At 37.7% G+C, this 22,809-nt stretch overlaps 1 protein-coding gene across 1 annotated transcript; it reads left to right on the top strand.

Annotated features, from left to right (window-relative positions):
- The first annotated feature begins 2,281 nt into the window (after positions 1 to 2,281).
- On the top strand, positions 2,282 to 13,465 carry OTUD6B (OTU deubiquitinase 6B). Its single transcript, XM_057370364.1, has 7 exons — positions 2,282 to 2,445; positions 4,883 to 5,037; positions 6,136 to 6,231; positions 7,549 to 7,861; positions 9,364 to 9,425; positions 10,046 to 10,152; positions 10,666 to 13,465. Exons 1-7 carry the CDS (start codon positions 2,355 to 2,357, stop codon positions 10,748 to 10,750), a joined length of 909 nt encoding a protein of 302 aa, XP_057226347.1. The 5' UTR covers positions 2,282 to 2,354; the 3' UTR covers positions 10,751 to 13,465.
- The last annotated feature ends 9,344 nt before the right edge of the window (positions 13,466 to 22,809 follow it).

Here is a 22,809-nt window from a genome sequence, read left to right as displayed (position 1 = left end):
ATTTCCTGTCAAGGCAACAGCCATCAGATTTTTCACTGTTTCTCCAATTTCCCTTTTCTCCTCTACTTGCTCTGCACTCTGCCTTTTCTTTTGCACATCACATACAAATACTGCAACATGTAAATTTTCTGTAGTTTTACTCTCTGCTATGCTGGCATATGCTCCTTAAAATACTTTCAGCTGTCTAGGCCTGCCTGACCTACAGAGACACCATCTGCAAATGCACCATTGAAGTTTTGTGAAGGCATTCCCCCAYAGTATAGCAAAACCTGTTGGAGGCAGTCCCAAAAATTTTTAGGATATTTGTCCATTSTCTGTCTACATTCCATTACTTCAGTCCAGTTAACCCTTCATTTCCAAAGATACTATTTTTCACTCAGGTTTTGAACTCTTGTCTGACATGCAGGCCTGTCCTCTGTGGTATTGTCATTTCAATTTGAGTCATTCACTGGCCAGGGGTTCCTGTTTCCTTCTGCTTGCTTTGTTATCAGGTTTTTTTCCCTGTTCACCTGGCTAGAATAGTTCATCCAGAAGCACTTGCATGGGTCATTCCTGTATGTCTATTATAGTAGAGCACATTTCTTGCTATCTTTCCTCAGCCTCGGCATCTCACTTCCCCATAATGCCAAATCACTCGGATTCCATGGGTGTTTGATAAACACTTGGAGTAGCCCCAGAGGAGGGAAGTGAGGTGCTGTTGAAGGAGTGTTTAAAGTCCAGGGTGAGGCAGAAAGAGTGCTGGGATTCCTGCTTTGGAGATTAATCCCCACGACCTGACAGGGCGGTGCCAATGCAGGCAGAGCGCCAGGGTTCCTGCTTTGGGGCTCAGTTCCTGCCACCGCAAGTGTCACTGTMATTTCATCTTCCCTCTGCTGACTTCTCATCCATGCACAGCTGTTCCAAAYATAACAACAATCCATGYGATCTGRGAATTAATTTTCCAGACATTGCCAMAGGAAAGTTAATTTGTGTAGATCAAAAAGTTCCTTGTCACGGCCATTGTTCTGCTGAGCTACCACTACAGGTCACAGCCTGCCAATGCTCCTGGCACAATGTTACTGCCTGCTCTTTGAATAACAGCAGAGTCCCAGGTGTGCTGTTAACCTRCAGCTATTTTCCTAGCTAAAAGCCAATTCCTAGCTGATCTGTGATCTCTTTTATTCTAACAGGCTGGAAATAGCAGGTGGAGGTAAAGGAAAATTGTATTTTCAGGTATTGACATATGAATCTGAAAATTATTTACATTTCAACAGAATTTTAAAGGGCATCTAAAAAAATAGTTCTATACAGCAAGAGAGTTTGATACATCATGTTGTGATTCTATTTTAGACTTGTGTCCTTTCTTTACACTTGACACTGTACTTCACAGAATCTCAGGATCGTCTAGGTTGGGAAAAATGTTTATGATGTCCTACTGTTAACCCAGGACTGCCAAGGCCATCACCAAACCATGTCTCTAAGCAATAGATCTACTGGTTTTTTTTAACTATTTATAGGGAGGTATTCTTGTTGACATTCTGTTCATAAAAATATAAAASTAACAACAGCAATGCTCTTAACAGTTAAGGACAAACACATTGTTCCATTACCAACTTTTGCTCAGTTGGAGTCATTTTAAACCCCATTATTAACTTTTATAGGTTCTAYTTTGTCCATATGAACTGAATGTTCCACAGAATAGTGTTGGTGCCTGCACCGAACAGAAAAGCATCTCACTATGCCACTTGTTGTAGTGCCCGCTTGTAGGTGGGCATTTGAGCCCAAAACCGAAATTTGTCTTTTTATTGCAATAAAAACGTTACATTTTCGGAAGAATAATTTCACAATGGTGAGGAGACACAAGCACTGCAACTTAGAAAATCGTGAGCCTTTCTGGTGCTTCTGAGCTTCACGTGAAGAACTAGCCCATGCAGCATACTGTTTATTTTGCACAGAAATGAGCAGGTTAAATAATTTTTTTTTTGTCCTTAATGCGATGAATCGCATAAAAMCCCTAACCGATTCCTTTCTCACCTCCACCCTCCCCGTTTAACTATCTCTAGTTCAGCTAGACGTGTGGCTTCTTCCTAGTGCAGACTTGTTCACAGGAGTCCTTTACCGGGACATTGCGACAGGAGCGAGTATCCCCGCAGATATCACCGGACAGAAGCACCCACAGCGCCCGAACAAACCAAGCGCTTCCTTTCCCGCCTACAGCCCGATTCCAGGGCCCCGGGACCAGGCGAGGCCGGCAATCCCCGCCCCTCACGCCGCGGCTGAGGCGGTGCCGGGCGGGCGGTGCTGGCGGAAGCGCGGCGAGCTCCCGCCTCCCGCCGGGGTCGGGGGTCAGGCGGGCCCGCCGGCTCCGGGCGCCCATGGAGGGCTCGGGGGACGAGGAGCCGGGGTCCGAAGGGCCGCTGCAGCAGCTGGTGAAGCGGCAGCGCAAGGAGAAGCGGGAGCTCCAGGGTGAGGGCGCCGTGGCCCGGCGCAGGATGGGCGGGGGAAGAGGCTGCGGAGCGGACACGCGGGGCCGGCCGGGCTCGGCATCCCCTCTCCGCCTTCCCTCGCAGGGAGCCCCGCTCGGCAGCGCCAGTAGCTCGGAGAGGCGGGAGGGATGGCAGCGGAGAAGGAGAAGCAGAAGGAGGGAGCAGCCCTAGCAGTGCCCTCGCAGGGGGCGAGGACGGCGGTAGCGAGGTGGTGCGGGTGGGCAGCGCTGTGGCAGCCGGGCTGTGCTGCCGGGAGCAGCGCTGCTCATGCGGGCGGCCTGCGGTGCTCGCCTTGCCGTGGCCTTGCGAGCCGGGCGGTGCGTGGAAGCTGTGACTGACTTAATGTTGGGCCATTGGCATGGTGTTTGCGTTTCACTGCGGTGGTTTTAAGTTAAAGAAGGTGTGTTTTATTAAGGTATTTTAGATTAAGGAGCATAGGGACTCTTGCTGCCCAGCCTGTGGCRTTTCTTCATTCAAAGTGCTGTTGACCTGAACTGAGCTTTCATGTCCTGTCCAACCTTAGTAAAGTATCTGTAATAAAATACCTGTGTTGTTTTACAGTGCTTCATATGAACTTTTAACGTTTTTAGCTCTACCTTTAACCTACCTTGTTACAATATATTAATATAAAATAGTAGGTCTGAGAGATGGATTCTCTAGAGAGTTATAATATTCTTGTTAAGGCTTTCTCATTGCTAATATATTGATATGGCCTTTTCCTTGTTTGACTTTTTTGGTATGTAGTGAAATAGGCCCATCTTCAACCTTTCATCAGAGTGTTAAAGAAGAAATGAGGTTGCATACTGTTATTAAATCTGTAAGAACTTACTGCTTTGAGATACCTTTTCCCCCCCTCAGATTTGGTTGAAATTGAAGAGGAGTAGGAATCAAGCATTGTCATAGGATGGCTGGGGCACGTGGCACATCTTTTGGGAGAGGCTGAGGAGCAGAGGATTTTTACACTTAGAGAAGGTGATAATGGTAATCCTCCACTGCCAAATGATGGGAGGGGCAGAGCCCCATTCTTCCCAGTTGGGAGAGGCAGGTGACTTAATAGGCACRTGTTTCCCTCCTTGAAAAATACATTCCTGGTACGTGCATTGGTAACTGTTACTAGAGAGCAAAACTGTGAGAATCAACATAACGTGCATCTCARCCTCTGAAAATCCACCACCTTCTAGTGGTACTGCTCTCCACACACAAACCCCCTTCCAACACCCATACTCCACTTGTGTATTTGTGTGTGCCTTTTATGTTCTGGATTGCCWTCTCCTCTATTATGGTAATTTTAATGAACAAAGCTGCTTTTCTGTCACACTCAGCTTATTCATCTGTGAGGCTGAATGCTTAACATAAATCCTTCAGTATGAGCWTTCTTCCTCCCTCCCTTTGAAAAGTTTCATTATCATTGCCATCATCTTCAGCTCAATTGTGTTAGTCAAGRGTGAAGGACAGGAAAATGTACAGGTGATGAATAGCAAGTAGGGTGTTTAATAATTGCTGCTGTGACTCTAAAACAGTGAATATAGAAGTGACAGAGGTAGCATGAGTATTCATTTAAAAACAATGAAGAGAGCTGTGGGGGAATCCAGTTGTAGTTTCCACTGTATAATGGATGGAGCCACACTCATCAAAGTAGAGAGGATGGACTAGAGACAAGAGCTGAAACATAACAAGAAAAATCTTTATGGGAAGAGTAAGGGAAAATATTTTCATTACAGAAATCATTAAATATTGGTAAAAATGTTTCCCAGAAAGGTTGCAGAATGACCATCCCTGGAGACTGAATAAATTTCCGGTACATATAAATTAGCATAAACTGATGTAGCTTTGAATTCAGCCCCACTTTGAGTAGGAGGTAGAACTAGCTAACCTCTGGACAGCATTTCCAATCAAACTATTCTATGATTTTAGAAATGAAGCATTGACTTACAGCCTGGAAATTCTTATGGACTTTAATCAAGTTAAGATCTTTTTTGTTTGTTTTTGAGTGCTGATTTTGCTTTTTGAAACTCTTACTCTAAGGATGGGCAGACTCAGGTTTTAATTTTAATCTGCTGCTTGTATGATTAAAAAATTGCATTCTGTGAGATTTGAGATTCTAATGCCCGCATAATCTTTTTGAAGGCAACAGGCCAAGGTCTGCTGTATTGATGAGGTTCATATGTATTTATGTTAGTAACCTGGCCTAAGCTTTTCTTCAGAGAGAGAAAGAAAAGGCAGTTTGCATCTTTTAAGAAAAATAGCCACTTCAAAAAATGTGAACATTAGAACAGGCAATCTCACAGCTAAACTCTTATACTGATACGTTGATGTTTGTAAATTTTTTTCCTATGTGATTTGTAATAATTTTCTGCAATGATCATGGAATATMTATATTTAGAAATAATGTTTTATTACACTACTTGTCTTAACAGCAAAAATTCAAGGCATGAAAAATGTTGTTCCCAAGAATGATAAGAAGAGGCGAAAACAGCTGGCAGATGAAGTTGCCAAACTAGAGGCAGAACTTGAGCAGAAGCACAAGGAGGAGCTAAAGCAACTGAAGGAAGCTTCCCCTGAACAGAATAAGGTAGGTTCCCTAATTTCAGCTGAAGTTGTACAGGTACAATCTGTGTTAGGGCTTTTTAACTTTTAAAAGTTATAATGAAATTACGCTTCAAAGTAATTATCCTTTTCTTTACAGTATTAGTAACTCTTTTCAACTTTGGAAAGCTTTAGTTGTTATGGTGAATGGGCATTGCTAGAAGGGGCATTTAACAGGGGGGGATTTTTGTTGCTGAGCATTGGTGAGAGTGGTTTAGTTATTTAAAGAATCATGTAAAAGATATTGTCAAAAGCAGGTTTAATATAAATTTGCAAAAGTGTGACAAAATTTGATGGCAAAATTTACTCTGTTACTGAATCCATGGATGAGGCATGCAAGGAAAATCAATACACAAATGCCAAGCTGTAACAGAAATTGAATGTTGAATAGGGGGAAAGGTGCACCAGCACATACAGTATTTGGTATTGTCTTTAAGGCTACATGAGTATAACTCAGTTATGTTAGAGAATTGTTTTTTTAAGGTACTGTTCTATTGCCACTCTGGTTATCTTATGTAGACTGGTCAACTACTGATGACCTTCAGGAGGTGTTTGAGTCATCCAGTGTGTTTTGTCTTCCAATTTTGTCGACAGTGTAACTGATTTTTTTTGTATAACTCATACAGTTACTGGGTTAGGTTTGTTGTTTTTCTTGAGAAGTGTCAACTCCCTGCCTTTTTCAACAGCTGGTTATGCTTCGGTGTAGAAGATACAGCCTTCTGCTTTAATTTTTACAGTTGATAATAACTATTTGGATACCTCATTGCTGGCATGGTGAGGAAAGCCTTTCAGCCAGTAAGCAGTGTTCACACTYCAGTATGCAAGAGAACATACAGCTTAAATTTGAGATGCACAGTTCATAACTCTGTTGTGACTGTGAAAAAGTGATGAAATACAAGACAGTAGTTTGGGACATGAAATGCTGTACTTCTGGCTTTGATAGGTTCTGTGCTATACACAGATCTTTRTGTTAAAACTTCATAAATATACCCTGGAAGAGGACTTAAAACTGTTTCAGAAGATGCGTATCTTAGTTCATGTTTATACTAATAAGAACATTTAACTTTTTTTTTTTTCTTTTTAGACAGATTCCATAGCTGATGGGGTTGCAAATTTGGAGCTTGAAGGAGTAGAGCAACAGATTCAGCATCCTCGAATATCAAAAGCACAGAAGAGGCGGGTATGCCTTCACTTTATGTTCAATTAAACTTAGCTATAATAACAAAAGTTAAACAGTTTTGCATTACCTGGCTAATTCTTTATTGATGCTGTGCCTACTGGGTGCCTTGAAAATATRTTAAACTGCTGCATAGAGATATGTAAGGATTTTATAAATAGTTATACGTTTCTGACCTCAGCCATGAGCTGGGAATCAGAATAGGTTAGGAAATAGGAACCAGAAAAAAGAGATTTTGTAAAGCAAATGATTTTTGAAAGACTTTCACTAAAGATATTGTTAAATAAGTAAAATGATTGAATTAAAATACTATGTGGAAAATGTGTCACTAGTAGAACTTTACACATTTAACGAAAGAACATCAATACTGAAGAAATTATTTTAAAATGTTGAGTTTTAAAGAAACACTGCCTGGTGTCCTGTCTGTTAAGCTTTGATCTAGTTAAACGTCAGACATCGTGATGGATTAACATTCTTGTTGTATCTGCATGAATATTGGGTTAGAGTCAGAGGAGTACTGCTTTAATSTGTATTCCATTCCCTGTTACATGATTGCTGCAAACAGTAAAAGGATGTTTGTAATTCATGGCACCATGTCTAGGCAAACCAGGAGCACTGSTCTAGTTTTTGTATATTCTGATTGCCTAAACCAGTCTGGTCTTGATTTGTGGTAAATTTTAGGTATGAAAGTGGAAAGATCATTCTCTGTACTGCTTCCTGTTTTACTTGCTTATTTACACTGGTTCTTGCTCCCTTGTTAACTTCCACACGAATTTACAAAACTTTCTATGAAAGTAATTTTTGTGTATTATTATATCCTTTCTAATATCCTCTGCATGCATTCTTATCCAGCCTTTGTAGAGTACCTAGCCTGAGGGAGTTTCAGTTTCATGGCATGAGCTCCATTATGCAATCACATGCTTAAGTGGTAGATCTCACACTTCTTATGAAAGAGCAGTATTTTCTGATGTTTAATTAGAATTCCCATACTTGAATGTTGAAATAGGTAATCCTGAAGAAAGGACTATGATTAATAGCTTTTGTATGAATGTTGTAAAGTGTTATTTTGCATGTTGATAGGGTTAAGATTTCTCTGGTCATAATTTCAGGTGTAGTGTGGGAAGCAGGTCATATTGGTCATGTAGCATTTGCTAAAGTTTGGGTTTAGGAGGTCTCTAATTGGTAGTATTGATTTAGACAAATACTTTACAGATAAGAAAGTAGTGAGAAAACAAAGACTTAGAGGCAAGCACTAGGAACTGTACAGGCATATTCTAAATTGTAGTATTTGATGCAATTTTTGTGTCTTTTTAATCTAAGGAGAAAAAAGCTGCTTTGGAGAAAGAAAGAGAAGAAAGAATAGCTGAAGCTGAGATACAAAATTTAACAGGTGCTAGACATCTTGAAAGTCAGAAACTTGCCTCTGTATTGGCAGCAAGGCACTTAGAGATTAAACAAATCCCTTCYGATGGCCATTGCATGTACAGAGCGATTGAAGACCAGCTCAAGGACCACCAAAATTCCTGGACTGTTGCAACTCTGAGGAACCAAACAGCAAAGTATATGCAAAGTCACTTRGATGACTTTCTACCTTTTCTTACAAACCCTAATACTGGAGACATGTATAGCAGAGGTAAGACTTGTAGCATATGAGATTTTTAAAACTATTACAACTGTTTCTAATAAAACTCAATCTCAGTAACAGCTGAATTGGGATTTCTGTGGTGTTTGTAACTTCATTACTTATTGATCTGGCTGTGTTCCATAGGACAGAGAATTGTGATCTGCTGTGAAACTTGRTTCACCTGGATCTCCATAATTAATRTATWTTTTWAAGTAGTTCTAGGAAACATTATTCCCCATTAAAAAAAACCAAAACAACTTGCTGGTTACTAGATGATGTGAACTCGTTCTGGGTTGTGTTTTTTTTATTATAAACAGCTTGTCTATCAGGTTGGGGTGATTTTTTTGTCAAGTTTTATATTTGTGTTTTCAATGTGCACAGGAAAGTAGTTTAAAATGTGTGTGAATTTCAAGCAAATCTATTTTATAATAGTTTGAATAGATACATTTTCTTATTCTATCTTGTATTTTAACTGCAAGGTTCTTTGGAACTTATTTACAAATAGATTTAGATTAAATTTAGATTAAATAAAAAGTATAAGGAGTTTTAGTGTGGAGCTGAATAAATTCAGTTAACCGGAGTTTATGTACCTCTTATTTGAGCAATACATAATTTATTCATTATGCCTGGAAYACCACAGAAATGACTGCATGAATTTCCTTAGTGCTACATTTATTTAATAGGTATTGCTGTGGATTTCATGTGGTCACTGGAGGCTATCTTTCCTTGTTGACAGAGATAATTGTCACAGGATAAATGTGTCCCAGGAGAATACTGAATGAAATTCTACAGAGCAATAGGGAATTGTGCTGTTCTCTTTTGAGGGAAATGTATGAAAAGTCATTCTGAGGWGTCTTCAGAAAATCTGAAGATTCTTCTTTGTCAAAATCTGTTTGTAAGGTTCAAAATCTTGAGGGTTTATAATTTATAAATTTTAAATTTGGTTTCTGTAGAATATGATCTGAATAGATTTTATTTAGCTRTTTACAAAGGAACTATTGAGAATAAATACTTCAGAGGTTAAAAACAAGGCAGCTAATTTGGAAATTGAAAAAAAAAAAAACCAGCCAACTGTTTTGTTACATGCAGTTGCAGGATTTTCAAARCACGTGGCACCTGGCTAGTATAAGAACTAGACATACTATGCACTGACACATTCTTTTCTGAAGTTTCTATACATCCTCTGAAACTTATCAGGAAGAAAACTGTGTGCAGTTTCATGATTGTTGTTACCATTTCTCTGAATAAAAAAAATTTGAAGTATTACCAGTACTTGTTTTTATACTCTTTTATTATCCCTCTCTTCAGTCTGAAATTTTATTTTTAAAACAAAATAGTTTGGGTTTTTTTGACTTCTGTTTTTCTCTCCTTCAGTGAGCATACATATTTTCCTTTATAATGTGTTTGTACTTTTCTGACTCATAGTTCTTCATTGCACAATCARTGTTTTTCCTCAGTTGCTTGTTCTSAAACAAGAGAAATATTAAAAATTRTATTGTCTTTCCCTGCAGAGGAATATGAGAAATACTGTGACGATATAGCAAATACAGCTGCATGGGGTGGTCAGCTGGAAGTAAGTATTGTATTGATAATTCTTATTTGTGAAATTCTGAAGTGAATATACCTTAAAAAAGGGCTTCTTTAGAAAAAATACTTGAGGGCACAAGGGAACATTCATAAATAGCTTATTAAGAACTTTTTCTAGTCATTATAAATTGTTGTCCCAAAGTAGTAGCTTTTCTGATGGTCCATCATTGATGTATTTGACAACATGCAAGTTAGAGAATTCATTTGGTATAAATATCATTAGAAAGACTGACACTGTGAGTGAGGGAAGACTTAGATGGTCAAGGATGCCTATAGTAAGGTATTGTTTGATTTTTGTCATGAAAACAAGAATCTGAGCTTCAAAAAATACATATTTTAGTTTGTCTTATTTTTTATGGAAAGATAGTTAGCAAATTAATGARACTACCCTGATGTTGTATCCTTTAAACAATGATTAGTTTAAGGCAATCTGTTTCCTATTCAGTTTTAAAAGTTAAAATAATTTTGCTTATTTTAATAAAGACTATTTTCTGAAAGTACTTCCAATATTATGCTTGAACTGTCTGCCAAAATTAAATGCCTAATCTTCCTGTCTCCTGCCTACATTGTATTTACTTGTATTACTGAATTATTTTTGCCTTAAAGCTAAGGGCTTTGTCACATATTTTACAAACACCTATTGAAGTAGTGCAGATGGATTCTCCTCCCATTATTGTTGGTGAAGAATATTCAGGGAAACCAATAACACTTGTGTAAGTATGTAATTTTATTGCTTAAATTTATTGCATTTATTTCTGTAACAGAGAGCTCAGCTTTGGTTCTCACCTGCTCTTTTATTTTCTGTTATGTGTCTGATGTTGAAACACTGCTTGAATGATTGTGCAGGTCAGAAATTGTTTGTGATTGATAGACTTACTTTGGRGAAATTGCCTTTAGAGCACTTAAAATGCTGACAATGTCTGACGTGTATCAGTCACTGATTTATAGAATGCTGCATAGTCATTTTACCTGTTAAATAATAGCAAAATAATAATTATATTGACACAAGATGGAGGAAACAGGTTTTCCTCTTCAAAATATATGTCAAACTGTGCCTGAAAATCACCAGAATTAAAAATTGTCTTCATTAATACTCTTCTATTTAATGACATTTAATGACCAAGTTAAAACTTGGATTTATTTAATTGTCTTCCAGTTCTGTTACTGTTTGGCATGATGTATAGTTTTTGTTAAATGGAACACTAATTCTTTAACTGTTTTTTTAGGTATATGAGGCATGCCTATGGATTAGGAGAACATTACAATTCYGTAAAAGTTCTAACAGACACTGCTACAGAAAACAGCAGCTAGCATACAGAAGTTGTACGTTCACATGGATAACAGTTGCATCGTGATGTGTTGGGCTCCAGGGAATTCCCAGTAAGATTGGAAAGTAAATGGAATAGATTATAAATTAAAAAAAAATCTGCAAGGTTTGACTATAAATCGGAAATAGCTCTTGATTTAAAACAAAACCAAACCAAAACCATACAATATTTTGAACTTCTTGGTATTAATTACATTTAGAATATCTTCTGTAAAATGGTGTCTGTGTAGACCAGATTTTTTTTTGTAATAGAGTTTCCTCCCATGCTGCAGTGAAAATACCAAGTGGTAAAATTTTGTTTTGGTTATTCTGCATCTCTGCAGAAGAATTAACGTTACCTGAAGACTTCTGTTCCATTATTTCTGTCGGATTTTCACAGTGATGGAAGAGTTAAAGCATTTGAAATAATTGATTGTAATTTGCTTGGTGTTATGTCTTCTACAATGTTTCTGTAGTTCCTACCAGGATCTAATTTTAACAGTGTAGTATTGATCCCCCTCTTTATTTGGGCAGAGAAGATCTGGAGACAAATCCAGCAGTAGAATATTTTGCTTGGCTGAAGGAATTGCACAATCTTTTTAAAGACTTTCATGTAAGATTTTTACCAAGGTTTGAGGTAGAGTTTTTTTTGCAGGAGGAGCATTGTTTATGACTGTACATCATAATGTCAGTGCAAATTAACTGCACTGTTCATTCTCCATAGTCTTTCCTCTGTGCATTTCAGTGAATCAGAAATCAAAGCTCCTCAATGTCCTCACTTCAGGTAGTGAAACTCACCTGAACTCAATTTATGGATTTGCTGATCTAAGCACTGTCGCATCTAAAGTGTGATGTTTTTCAATGCCTAAAGCAGCTGGTTGCACACAGATGTAGAAATAACCACCTTTTGACTTTTAGTTTTGTGAGTAACTAAAGGTGATYTGGAAAAGAATTAAGTTTATTTTAATTGCTTCATATGATGCAGACTTGAAAGGTTTTAATATGGCTTGCTTGGCTTCTTACATTTAAAATTTAGATTGTTGTCTTTAAGTTACTGTAAACGTGATTTCAAAACTGGGAGCATATTGAAACCAAAGTTGTAATGCAAATATTTTTTAACAAGAGAAGTGACTTTTAAATTTCTTTTAAAGCCTTAGTAAATAACATAATTGTCTGTATTTTACTGCTGCTAAGTTGGTTTGGGAAAAAACAGTTCATGTAAAGATTAAACACCTTTGCCCTGGTTKGAGGATTATGACCTAACAGTGCGTATCTTGTAGTCCTTCAGTAAAGCTAGCCTGCAGATTGACATTCCTGGAACTTAAAAATTAGAAAAATCTGCTCTTATTTAAGAGGGAGAAAAGTGATCACTTCATGGATCAGATTATGTCTGATTTAACGCACTTTGACAGAGAGGGGGTGAAAAAAATCAGATAATTATAGTAGGGGTTTTTGGACAAGCAGTTCTTTAGGCTGGTGCCTGCCAAGAAAGCAAAGTATTAACSAGATCAGGAGTTTTTACATTCTTATTTATCTGTTATAGTATAGCAAATATAGCTGGTTTATATACCAAACCAGCTGGCTTACTGTAAAATTTGGTTTACTACCTTGATTGTATAAAATGGTGGTTTTAATTTCAAACRAAAGGTAGGATACAATAGCATGGAAAAAAATGTTTCTATTCATAATACCATTATGAATTTCACTAAAAATAATAAGAAGAAATACTCTTCTCTGCATTGCTTAGAACTGTYGTGATATAAAATGCACATGCTGCATTTTATAGATATGCAGTTCTTTATTTTATTTGAGTTTCASTTTTGTTTGATTAACTGAGAGAAAAAAGATGCCAGAATTGGGGAATGCCTATATCAGCAGTTTGTCATGTTGAAGATGTTTACAGTTTCTATAAAGTTAAATAATTTAACATAAGGAGTGRAAGATCCTTGCTCCTGTTGTATGGGACTTGCCAAAAAGTAATAAATCGGYTTATTTGTGGCGAATCTTGTTGTGGTCAGTTTTATTTTGTACTCAAATAGTTCACTTGTTTCCTACTATGAATAAGCTTATCCATTTAATTTTTAGGATCCAACTGTAGTATGAATTCTCAAACTACTGACTGTATTCAGGCAGACAGACCTTCACTCTATATGAAATTTGTGAACAAAATTCATCCTCACCGTTTTTGCAGATAAACTCGAGGTCTTCTGAAAACCTGTATTTGAAATTTCTGTTGAACTTCCCCATGCATAAAAATGATCAAGTGAAACTGAGAGGGGGGGTCTCTCACAATTAAGCTTTTAAATTCTTGGTGAGATTACATTTTCTCTGCAGAATAACATTGTTTACTTTGAGTTTGTGTGTATTTCACTAGCTTACTTTTGCTTTTATCTGGAATTCAGTTTCTTCGGCCACTTTCTTTTTAAAGACTGCTAGGTATTTTCTTGCAAGATTGAGATTACTTACGAGTAGCAATTCTCACATGGACAAGAGGGAAGCTGACTAGTGGTCTGCAGTATTCTGAAGGGGAAGAACGTATTTGTTGTTGAAAGCAGTGGTTATATGTGGCGCTYAGTGCTTGTCTGTGTCCCCTTCACTTGCTGTGCCCTGATCTCTAATCTCCTGTCCAGCTGCATGGACTGCAGGCACCCCCAGAAAAGTGGTGGGAGGTTTAAATAGTTTAAATAGTAAGTTAAATGAGTTCAAGGATTTTTTTTTTAATAAAGAAATTATATAAAATGAAGCAGTGATGTCCCTTGTGCTCATTTGTGTAATTCTCATAACTTCTTGTATTTGCRCATGTTTAAATATTGCATCAAAGTTGAGACGGAACTTCATGTTGGGGTGGCAGAGCACTGCAAAACACTGCCCAGGGAGTTTGTGGAGTTTCCATCTCTGGAGACATKCAAAACCCACCTGATTCCTCTGTAAACTGCCSTAGGTGACCCTGCCTTGGTGTGAGGGTTGGACTGGATGATCACCAGAGATCCCTTCCAACCCTAATGATTCTGTGATTCTGTAAAGCAGTGAAGAAGGAAATTCATTTCACAACCATTTGCTCTGAGGAAAAATTGTCAGTAGGAGCACTTTTTACCTCCTCTTCATGCTCTGTTCTCCCTTTTTTAACAGACAATTCAACAGGGGCTGTGATACACTCCAGGAGAAAGCAAACAATGCTGAAATTTTGGGTGTAGTACATCTCTGCTCCTACTGTGACTCAAGGAATAAGCTGTGCTGGCAGCAGTGTGACTGGGTAGATCTGCTGCTATTGGGATGGTGCCTCCCCCTCTGCTGTGTTACGGTTGAGTGTAACATTATTATCAATTCCAACAGGGAGAATTACTGGAGTTGAATGCACGGGTGGCATTGCAGTCAGATGGGGTGGGGAGGGGCTCTCCCTCAGGCAGTTTGGGCTRTGGATTTTACCCAGTTCCTCCTTCAGCAGCTCTGGCTCCCTTGCAGCTTATGAATTCAGTGATGTGACAGTGACTAAGTGAAGACAGGCAGCATTTCTTTCGTAGGCAGTGCGGGTGGTGGCAGTGCACACAAATGGTGGTRTGTTCTGGGGAGTCCTGGTCAGCCATTGCAGAGCTGTGCTGGGTTAGGGGCACCTTCAGTGGTGCAGCAGCCTTCCTGCCAAAGGAGCGAGTGCTGAATGTGCTGGAGATGGCCTCAAAGCTGTGGTGAGACAAGACGGGCTGACATCTTCATAGGCCATGGAACTGTTGCAAGTACAACTTTATATTTTTAGTCCTTGAAACAAAGCCTGCTGTCCTCTGTCTCCCAGCAGATCTCCTGGGATGTATTTATGAATGACAAGCAGCCTGTGTTTATATTTAATCTATAAGAAGTTAAACAGATAYAAAAATAGGATCTGAAATAGAGAAGGTATTGTCTGTACTTTCCTTGGCTCCAGTGAGAATGCTAGTCYACCGATTCCTTTGTTTTCAGTAACTAATAAAAGCAACAGATGGGTTGTGATTGATCACTAGGGGCATATGATGGAAATATTTTTGAACACAACTAAAATCTGTAGCAATTTCCTCTGTATGTTAGAAACAGTTACGTAATGAAAAGAATTACGCATAAAAATAATGTGGTAGCATTCAGAATAAACTGATGTAGTCWCTGTTGAAGATTAAATAAATACATCAAAAAGCTTTATATTCTTTGCAAGTTAGAAAAATTGGAGTGTGTAAGCTTATATAGTAAGCAGATTAAACATAATGCTAGGAGCCATATTTTCTGCAAAGGCTCCCTGAACTTCATCAGTCCTGCCAATATTTTGTCATGGTATATGAAGGAGTTAGACACTTTAAGAGTCTGACGGTGCTCTGTTTTTCCAGAAATGAAAACCTTCCAGATGTGACTAATGCTGTTTATTTTTTATTTCTCTTTTATTTTTCTTTTGAAGGATAGCATTGTCTTATAAAAACATTTGAGCAAGGTCTCTTACTTGAAATAATTACATAAATCATGAAGATGCACTTYAACAATTACATTCTGGAAGGTAAATGAATATTCTTTTGAGAAAGCTAAGGATGTGGAGATTTTAAACTAATAATTCTTCCATATGTATATATGTTCTTGTATCCTCTAAAATCAAAATATGAATAAAACCTCAATTGTATAAATATGCAATAGTTTGTCATTAAATCYTAATAAGGCTCCATCGAGTGGGAAAAGAGTAAGGGACAAAAGAYTGAGGGACATCTAATGAAGAACCATTTTTCTTTTAGCTGTTTGCAGAATGTTGGAGCCCAAAAAAAGCCAGAAACAGAATAGGGAAAGTAGTTGTGAACTGGGGATGCCGGCATGAAATGCACAACATTATTGAGTGCTGGGGAATATTCCAGGTGCTGGTGGCTGGGTGTGCTGCACGTTGTGCCCTGGTCCTGGGGGAATGATGCATGTCCTTTTACACTTCATGTGCTGTTAAACAGTTGCACCCTATTAACCAGCAGCCTCCAGCACTCAGGGTTTGGTGAGCTCCCTGAAAATATTCTGTAAGTTTGCTGGCAGCCTACATTGCGTCTTCTGCACTGCTGGGTGGAACTGCAGATTGCTTCAATGGATTTAAAAAGCTTTATTTTAATCTCTGGTATTTTTATCATCAGTATTAGATATATTRTGCTTAATGTTGCTGATTCCATTGKGGTTCTTGCTGTTTGCTTGATCTGYTGCTTGAGTATGTTATCTGTCTTTTWCTGAGCATTTCATCACCACTTTTGCAAACAACTGAAGACTTCGAGTTGAATTRGAGATCTCTGAGGAAAAACTACAGGGGACAAGGAGCTGGAGAATGTAATGGAAGAATGCTCTCAGTAGAGGATTTCTGATAGTCTCACTTATTTCTCACAACGTATGGTACCCATCACAATGGTGCATGTACCATCAAAGTGTGTCCAATGCACAAATTAAGGTATTACCTTAATTGAGTGGCCTTTCCAAAACTCATTTAAAAAGTTACATGAGTATTGAAATAACTTTATAATTTATAAATTATAAAAAATAAATAAATTTATAATTTATAAATTTCTGCTGCATTGGTATGCAACAGTTTGCAGAGGACAKTAAAAAATCATTTTACTTAGCCCCATCCCTGGCAATGTTCAAGGCTGGGTTGGATCGAGCTCTGAGCAACTTGGTGTGGTGCAAGATGTCYCTGCCCATGGCAGGAGCRTTGGAACAAAGTGATCTTTAAGGTCCCTTCCAACACAAACCATTCTGTGGTTCTATGATCATTTCACGGACTCAAATCAAATATGCATTTTAATAAGGGGGAAAAAATCCAATCCTGTACTGTTCACTGTAAAAATAAATGAGAACTACTGACTGTTACAATGGAATCCAAGTAAATAGGCCAAGAAGAGAACGAACTGGTCAAGGTGTAAAGGTTATTTTTTTTAGAATGTCTTATACATAAGATGCATACATAAAATATATTTTGTGGGCTTGAAGCTATTTCAGCTAATTAAAATGACCTCCTTATATAGGAAGGCATAATTAGGGTATAAWGTTAAATAGAAAAGTAATTCCTGAAGTTTCTATCATTAAATTTTAAAAGACACTTAACAAAGAACCTGAAACTGTTAGCTTGTCTGTCAGAACTCATTCTTTCTTATGAAGCACTGACACAATCTTTGATCGTTTACACCAATAGGTATAAAAAAAAAAACTGTAACTGACACAGTACATTAAAAATTATGCAAAATGCAGGTTTAGGATGATGAGAAAATAAGACTTCATTCAATTGCCTACACAAGTCTCTGCTCTCTTTCTGGATGCATTCCTACTAATCAGGTGACTGAACATCATCAGAAAAAATGGCATAGAATTGCAACACTATAGAAGATAGTCTGAAGTTTCTTGAAATGCTCTGTGTTGTTGAAAAATTCTTTTAAATGGTTGTGTGTGAATGACTTCAGCTACAGCAGAGGGATGCTTTTATTATCTCATAATTAGTCTTAGAGGASCAACAACTGATGGGTTATTTCTAGAGAATGCATTATTCTTGCAGCACTATTCCCTTGACCTAAGGTATTCCCTTTATTTAAGCAGAAAAGTTTGCAGCAGTTAATAACTAAGCAGTTTTGTTGCTTGAGTTTACATCAGCTGGTTTTCAAATTATACAGCTATTTACAGATAAGCATATAGAGAGAGATTCTCAGTGTTGTATGCTAAGTTAAAGTTTATCTTCCTTTCCAAAAATTTGGAAGCATTTAGTACCTTTCTGCCTCTAACACATAATTCTTTTATATTAATCGGACAGATAATTGTCATTTGCTCTACTAGATTAACATTGCCATTGCCCTGKGAGACAGTTTACTGCAGAGCTAGAAATTGTTGAAGTTGTCATATTTAAAACCAAAAAAATAGAATATCTGAGATTAGCACATAAAAATGTCTTCTACTTTACTGATTTTGGATGTACTTAAATTTTGTTATCTCTAGGTGTTTCAGTGCAAATCACAGAGCAGTTCTAACAGTAGACTGTCTCAGCAGTAAAATACATCTTGCTTCAAATTTTCTAATGAAAGTTGATGAATTCTTTATTAAAGCGCTGTACACATTAATTATATATTGTACGGAATAAAACTCTCAGTAAATCTAATTGAAGACCCTTTAAAATTGTAGAAGTAACTTCACTCCTAATTTTGCATACAGTACACCTCAAACATTTCCTTTTAAAGCATTGAAGCAGGGAAATAAATAAGCTATAACTATATGGAGTAACTAAAATTATATTTTACATTTTGAAACTAAGATTCTGTGTGTTGCTCACATGCACATGGACATACAAARATATACAGATGTAAAACATATATTCTATATATTTGGTACTTTTGTCAGTTTATTTTCTAAAGTAATGTRATAGTTAAGTGAAATTCTGACATCAGAGCTGAATGTTTCACTGACACACAATGCACATGACATTCTGTTCTTCARTTAATRGCTTCAAGGATAGTTTAACCAAGTATTTGAARAATTGTACACTAAGATTGAAGATATGTATTSAATAACTTTTATCTCTTAAATRTAGGAACCTGTTTCTATAATAGCATAAATCAAAAAGCAGGGTGGTGGGTATGGGGCTGGAGTATGGATCTCAAAGCTGGGAAAAAAATTCTTGAGGTTATCGGTGGCCTTAATAATAACAACACATTTTAAAACTAAGTAATTACCTCCCAACAGTTGGTTTACAAAATATCAAAATTTGATCACCCTTTTCTAAATGCAGTATAAAACAAATGAGTAAACATGAAGCATGATTTTCATAGAATATTTTAGTTTTAAAGGGATCTCTGGTGGTCCTCCATGCTGACATCCAGCTCAAAGCAGCATAAGTTTCAGATAGTGAAAATTATTCTGTCTTTCACTTATGAGCACCATCTTGTGTGTGGAAAAAGGGCAGGGAAGCCTACTGAAAACTTTGTAGACACAGTCAAAAGAGAAACACATGTTCTGTGTGTTTGCTGCAGATGTTCCCATGTTTCTAGGTCCATGCTGGTCAAAGGGACCACTCTTCAGAAATTTTTTGTCTGAAAGTTTCCCCAGTTTGAGCTGAGTTTTCCAGCTTCTTCAGGCTCAATCTCCTAGGCCATAGTGAAGGAGATGTTTTCTTGGGGTTTTCTGCTCACTTTGATTGATAGAGTCAGCTGACAGACTGGACCAGCTTTAGAGGTATTTCTGGATCTTCAGCCTATACTGGTGAGCTATATTCAGTAGAAGTAACTTATTTGATGCTTATTCCTTTAGACAAGTCTTTCATTCCATTCTGATCATTAACTCTGCCTTTCTAGGCCATCATGCTTAGTGCTTTTCAGATAAAACATTTTATTGGAAAGTAGGTGAAGAGTTGCAGAGACAATCTCTTTCTGCTGGGGACTCTTGGAGTTACTGAAGAAGGGTATCAGTTGTTGCTTGAGACTCCCAGAGCTCTCTGCTGGGTACCCTGGTGATTGTGAGCACATTCCTGGCAAAGAAATCTGCTTACCATGTTTGGACAGATGGGGAGCAACTCAMCCTTCATTTTCTGCTTGAATTTCAGTTTGTCATTTTTTGTTTGCRTTTCCAAGGATCTTTTCATGATCACACCTCCCTCCAATTTAGCAGCAGCTGCACAWCTCATTAAAGCAGTTTCCATTTCTTGCACCTCTTTAATGAAGGTGTCACAAGACTGGACTGGACATCACTAATGAAGTTTGTCACACAGCATTAGCTCTCTCTCKCAGCAGATGCCTTGGACTTTTATAATTCTCCCTGAGCCTTTCTACGTCGTGGAACACCAGTCCCAGCAAACATGGAGTGTTTCTGACACTTTGTTATGTRACATCAAATACTTTGCTAGCTGGACATAAACCACACAAGTTATTACACAGAAATCTYTCTTTTCATAGCCTATTCACTTTTTTTGAAAAGGCTTCCCCATTTCAGAGTAGGTAGTGATTTCTTTGCCTGTGCAATTCTTTCTGCCTTTCTGTGACTGCCAGTAAGAGTTCCACCCATACAATGATTTTTTTAGTAATCTGGACTTCATCCATGATTATCTGGTCTCGGGCCAGGGAGTTAAATAGTTTGTAGCAGAAACTCTGTGTTATAACTCATAGAGTACGTAATGAAAAGAGTGACTTGGAAATGGAATGTCCTAAATTCCTTGGCCATCTCCCTCACAGCCATCCAGTCCTCAAGACACACTTGCATTTTTATTTACTTTCTGAAGCGCTGATAGCCCTAATTTTTCCCAAGGTCCTCTTAAAGTTATAGAGTTTKGGGAGTAAAAGATTTGTGTGTTGGATAATGAACTTTCAACCCCATATGAAATGATGTAATGCAGTTAAAAACTGCTCTTGAAAGAGACTGGGGTGGATATGCCTCATTCCAAATGTGGGCGCCTTAAAGGGTCCTATTGTGGAAAAAATAAATAGAGCTTCACACTCATAATTACTTTAGCTGACATGTTTAGCTGAGCAGCAATRAAACATACATCATCTTAATATATATTGTTAATCTTGCCAATGATTTATACCATGCAAGCTGAAATTACCTCATCCAGTTAGATAGAATGAAGTCAGTGAAAAGCAGCTAAGGATAATTAAGCTAGACAAAGTGGCARGTAGGTTTTTCACTRTTTAATATWTGCTATTGTAAATTATTTAGTACTAAAAGACAACATGAAATTTATTTCTTTTAACCATAATTGGTCCTGCTGTGGGTGCRTTCAAATATAAAAAAAGATATTTCAGATATTTCATAACAGTAAACAAGCMTGGTTGTATTTAATTTTGAGAACTGTATTAGAATGTGCAGATTTTAGGCTAAGAAATATCTCCAGACTTGAAATTTTTCTGATAAATCATGGATGCAAGGCAACAAACAAGAGAACTTTGCATCTGAATACACTTCTTTGTGTACTGCTTGGGAGAGAATATTTTTGTTTAGGTGTGTATTTTGCAATCTTTTCTAATCTGAGAGAATTCAGCCTGGTGGTGACAGGAAGTGGGAATCGTTGTAAKAAGAGCAAATAAAGTTGTGTATTCATCTACCTTTTCTATTTAAAGATGATTATTTATATAAAACAGAATTTATATTTATTGGGATATTTTCAAGCACTTTAGGATAACAGGAAATAATTATATTTCATTGTCTAACAATATGCTTTTCAGTTTGGCCCTCAGGGCAGTTTTTGTAGCATCATTATGCAAGTTAGGCTTGTAAGGTTCATATCTTTTTTTCTAAGTGTTTTCCACAATGGAAATCAGATAAGTGGTTTCCGTTAAAAAAAAAAAAAAAAGGAAAAGAAAGGGAAAAAAAGTAGTAGTTAAAACTTATAATATGGAGGAAAAGAAAATCCATATGTTTTAAATCTTTTGCCATTGTTGTTTGTCATTTTGTGACAACTTGGAGCAATATCTTAGTCTAAGATTTCAAAGATTTCAAACAGAACATGGCTGTCTCTTTAGCCATGGCTGTGCAGTCTCTTCAGGCCACTCGTACTTATGTTCTGTATGCCAGTGAACATGGGAAAACACAAATGTCCTCAAAACAACGGCCTGATTTAATAAGCTGTTTCTGGTTACTCCTAGCTCTTGTTTATGACTGAGCTGTAAAGGATATGCTCCCATGCAAACCTAATTTTTATGAGGTGTTGTGAATTAAAGTCTGTACTCTCTTTGCTGTCAGTGGAGCACAGGTGACTCTCTGTGCCTGTTATACTGACCATCCATTTGCTGTGGTAGATGAGGTTAGAGAGGTTAAATGGTTTGTCTGTGATATGATGAATTGCACAACAGGAAAGAGAATTGCGTTACACAAAGATGTGGGATGAGAAACTGAGATGGAAGCATTTGGATGTGCAGTACTGAGAAACAGGAAATCCTGAGCCTGTTTAGCATGAGCCTAAATATCTGTGGAAGTAAATGACTTTTAAAGTGGCCAAAATATTTTGATTTTAACACTCTATTTATTTTCTGATTCTGGATGATCTTTGATGAGAGGATATCGAGTACTGTTCATTGAAGGACTGAATATTTGATTGCTTTCTCATACAGCTGCTCAGCTAAAGGCTTTATTATAGTTTATAATTTATAGTTTTCTAAAGCATTTTAAAGATGTCAAATGTGAATGCATTTTGGGTCCCAGTGTAGGGRATGGAAAGGAAGATTGAGGATGGTCAACACCTTGGAAAACCAAATCTCTTAAGAGCCATTTGAATATGAAACCAGCCAACAGTAACATCTGGATTTCACAACAGCTTAAACAGCTTTCCAGATGGATTTTGCTTATTTTCCCATATCTGTAAGACAGGGTTGACATTGTGAAAAAAAGAGTGGGAAGCTTCGGGATCTGTTTACAGCATCTGCATAGTGCTCGCCTTGTTTTTACTGGCAAGTCATCCATTTCATGGAGCTTGAGAGTCACAGAATTGTCATGGTTGGAAGGGATCTCCTGAGATCATCTAGCATAACTCCCTGCTCYGGCAATTTAAATCTCTTGGCATGAGTCCTGGTTCCAGCCCAGAGCAGCAGGAGAGGGAATGGCCAAGACCATAATATTATTTGATACCATCTTACATCATTGCCAGGGGTGGGGGAAAGGGATTSTCTCTTGCTTCCAAGATGAAAGACATTCTCTTCCAGTGGGAAAAAGCATGGTGTGGTGGGGAAGAGTCAGATGGCATTTGTCATGGTTTTCTGTGTAAATTGTTTCTTTATGTTTCTTTATGTTTCTGTGTAAAATGTTTCTTTATTGTTCTTATATGTTTAATACATATTTCTTTTGTTATTAATATTGTTGTTGTTACTGTTTGCTTTCTTATCTCATTGCTGTTTCCGCTAAATTCTTCTTATCTCAACCTGTGAGTTTCATCTTTTATGCCTCCAATTCTCAACTCCGTCCCTGGAGTAGAAAGGGAGAAGAGAAGGAGAGAAGGGTGAGCAATCAAGCAGTGTCTGGGTTGGGAGAGTCCTGATGGGAGCRCTGAGCTGGGGAGTACCATTCCTAAACCACAACAGTATGTTAGCTATGGATAGAAGTCTGGTTTGTGGAGATGTTAACTGGATAG

Source organism: Malurus melanocephalus, unplaced genomic scaffold, assembly GCF_030028575.1.
Source record: "Malurus melanocephalus ecotype Western Australia unplaced genomic scaffold, MMel_1.1 scaffold_123, whole genome shotgun sequence".
Classification (NCBI taxonomy): Eukaryota; Metazoa; Chordata; class Aves; order Passeriformes; family Maluridae; genus Malurus; species Malurus melanocephalus.
This window is presented reverse-complemented; position numbering and strand designations above follow the sequence as displayed.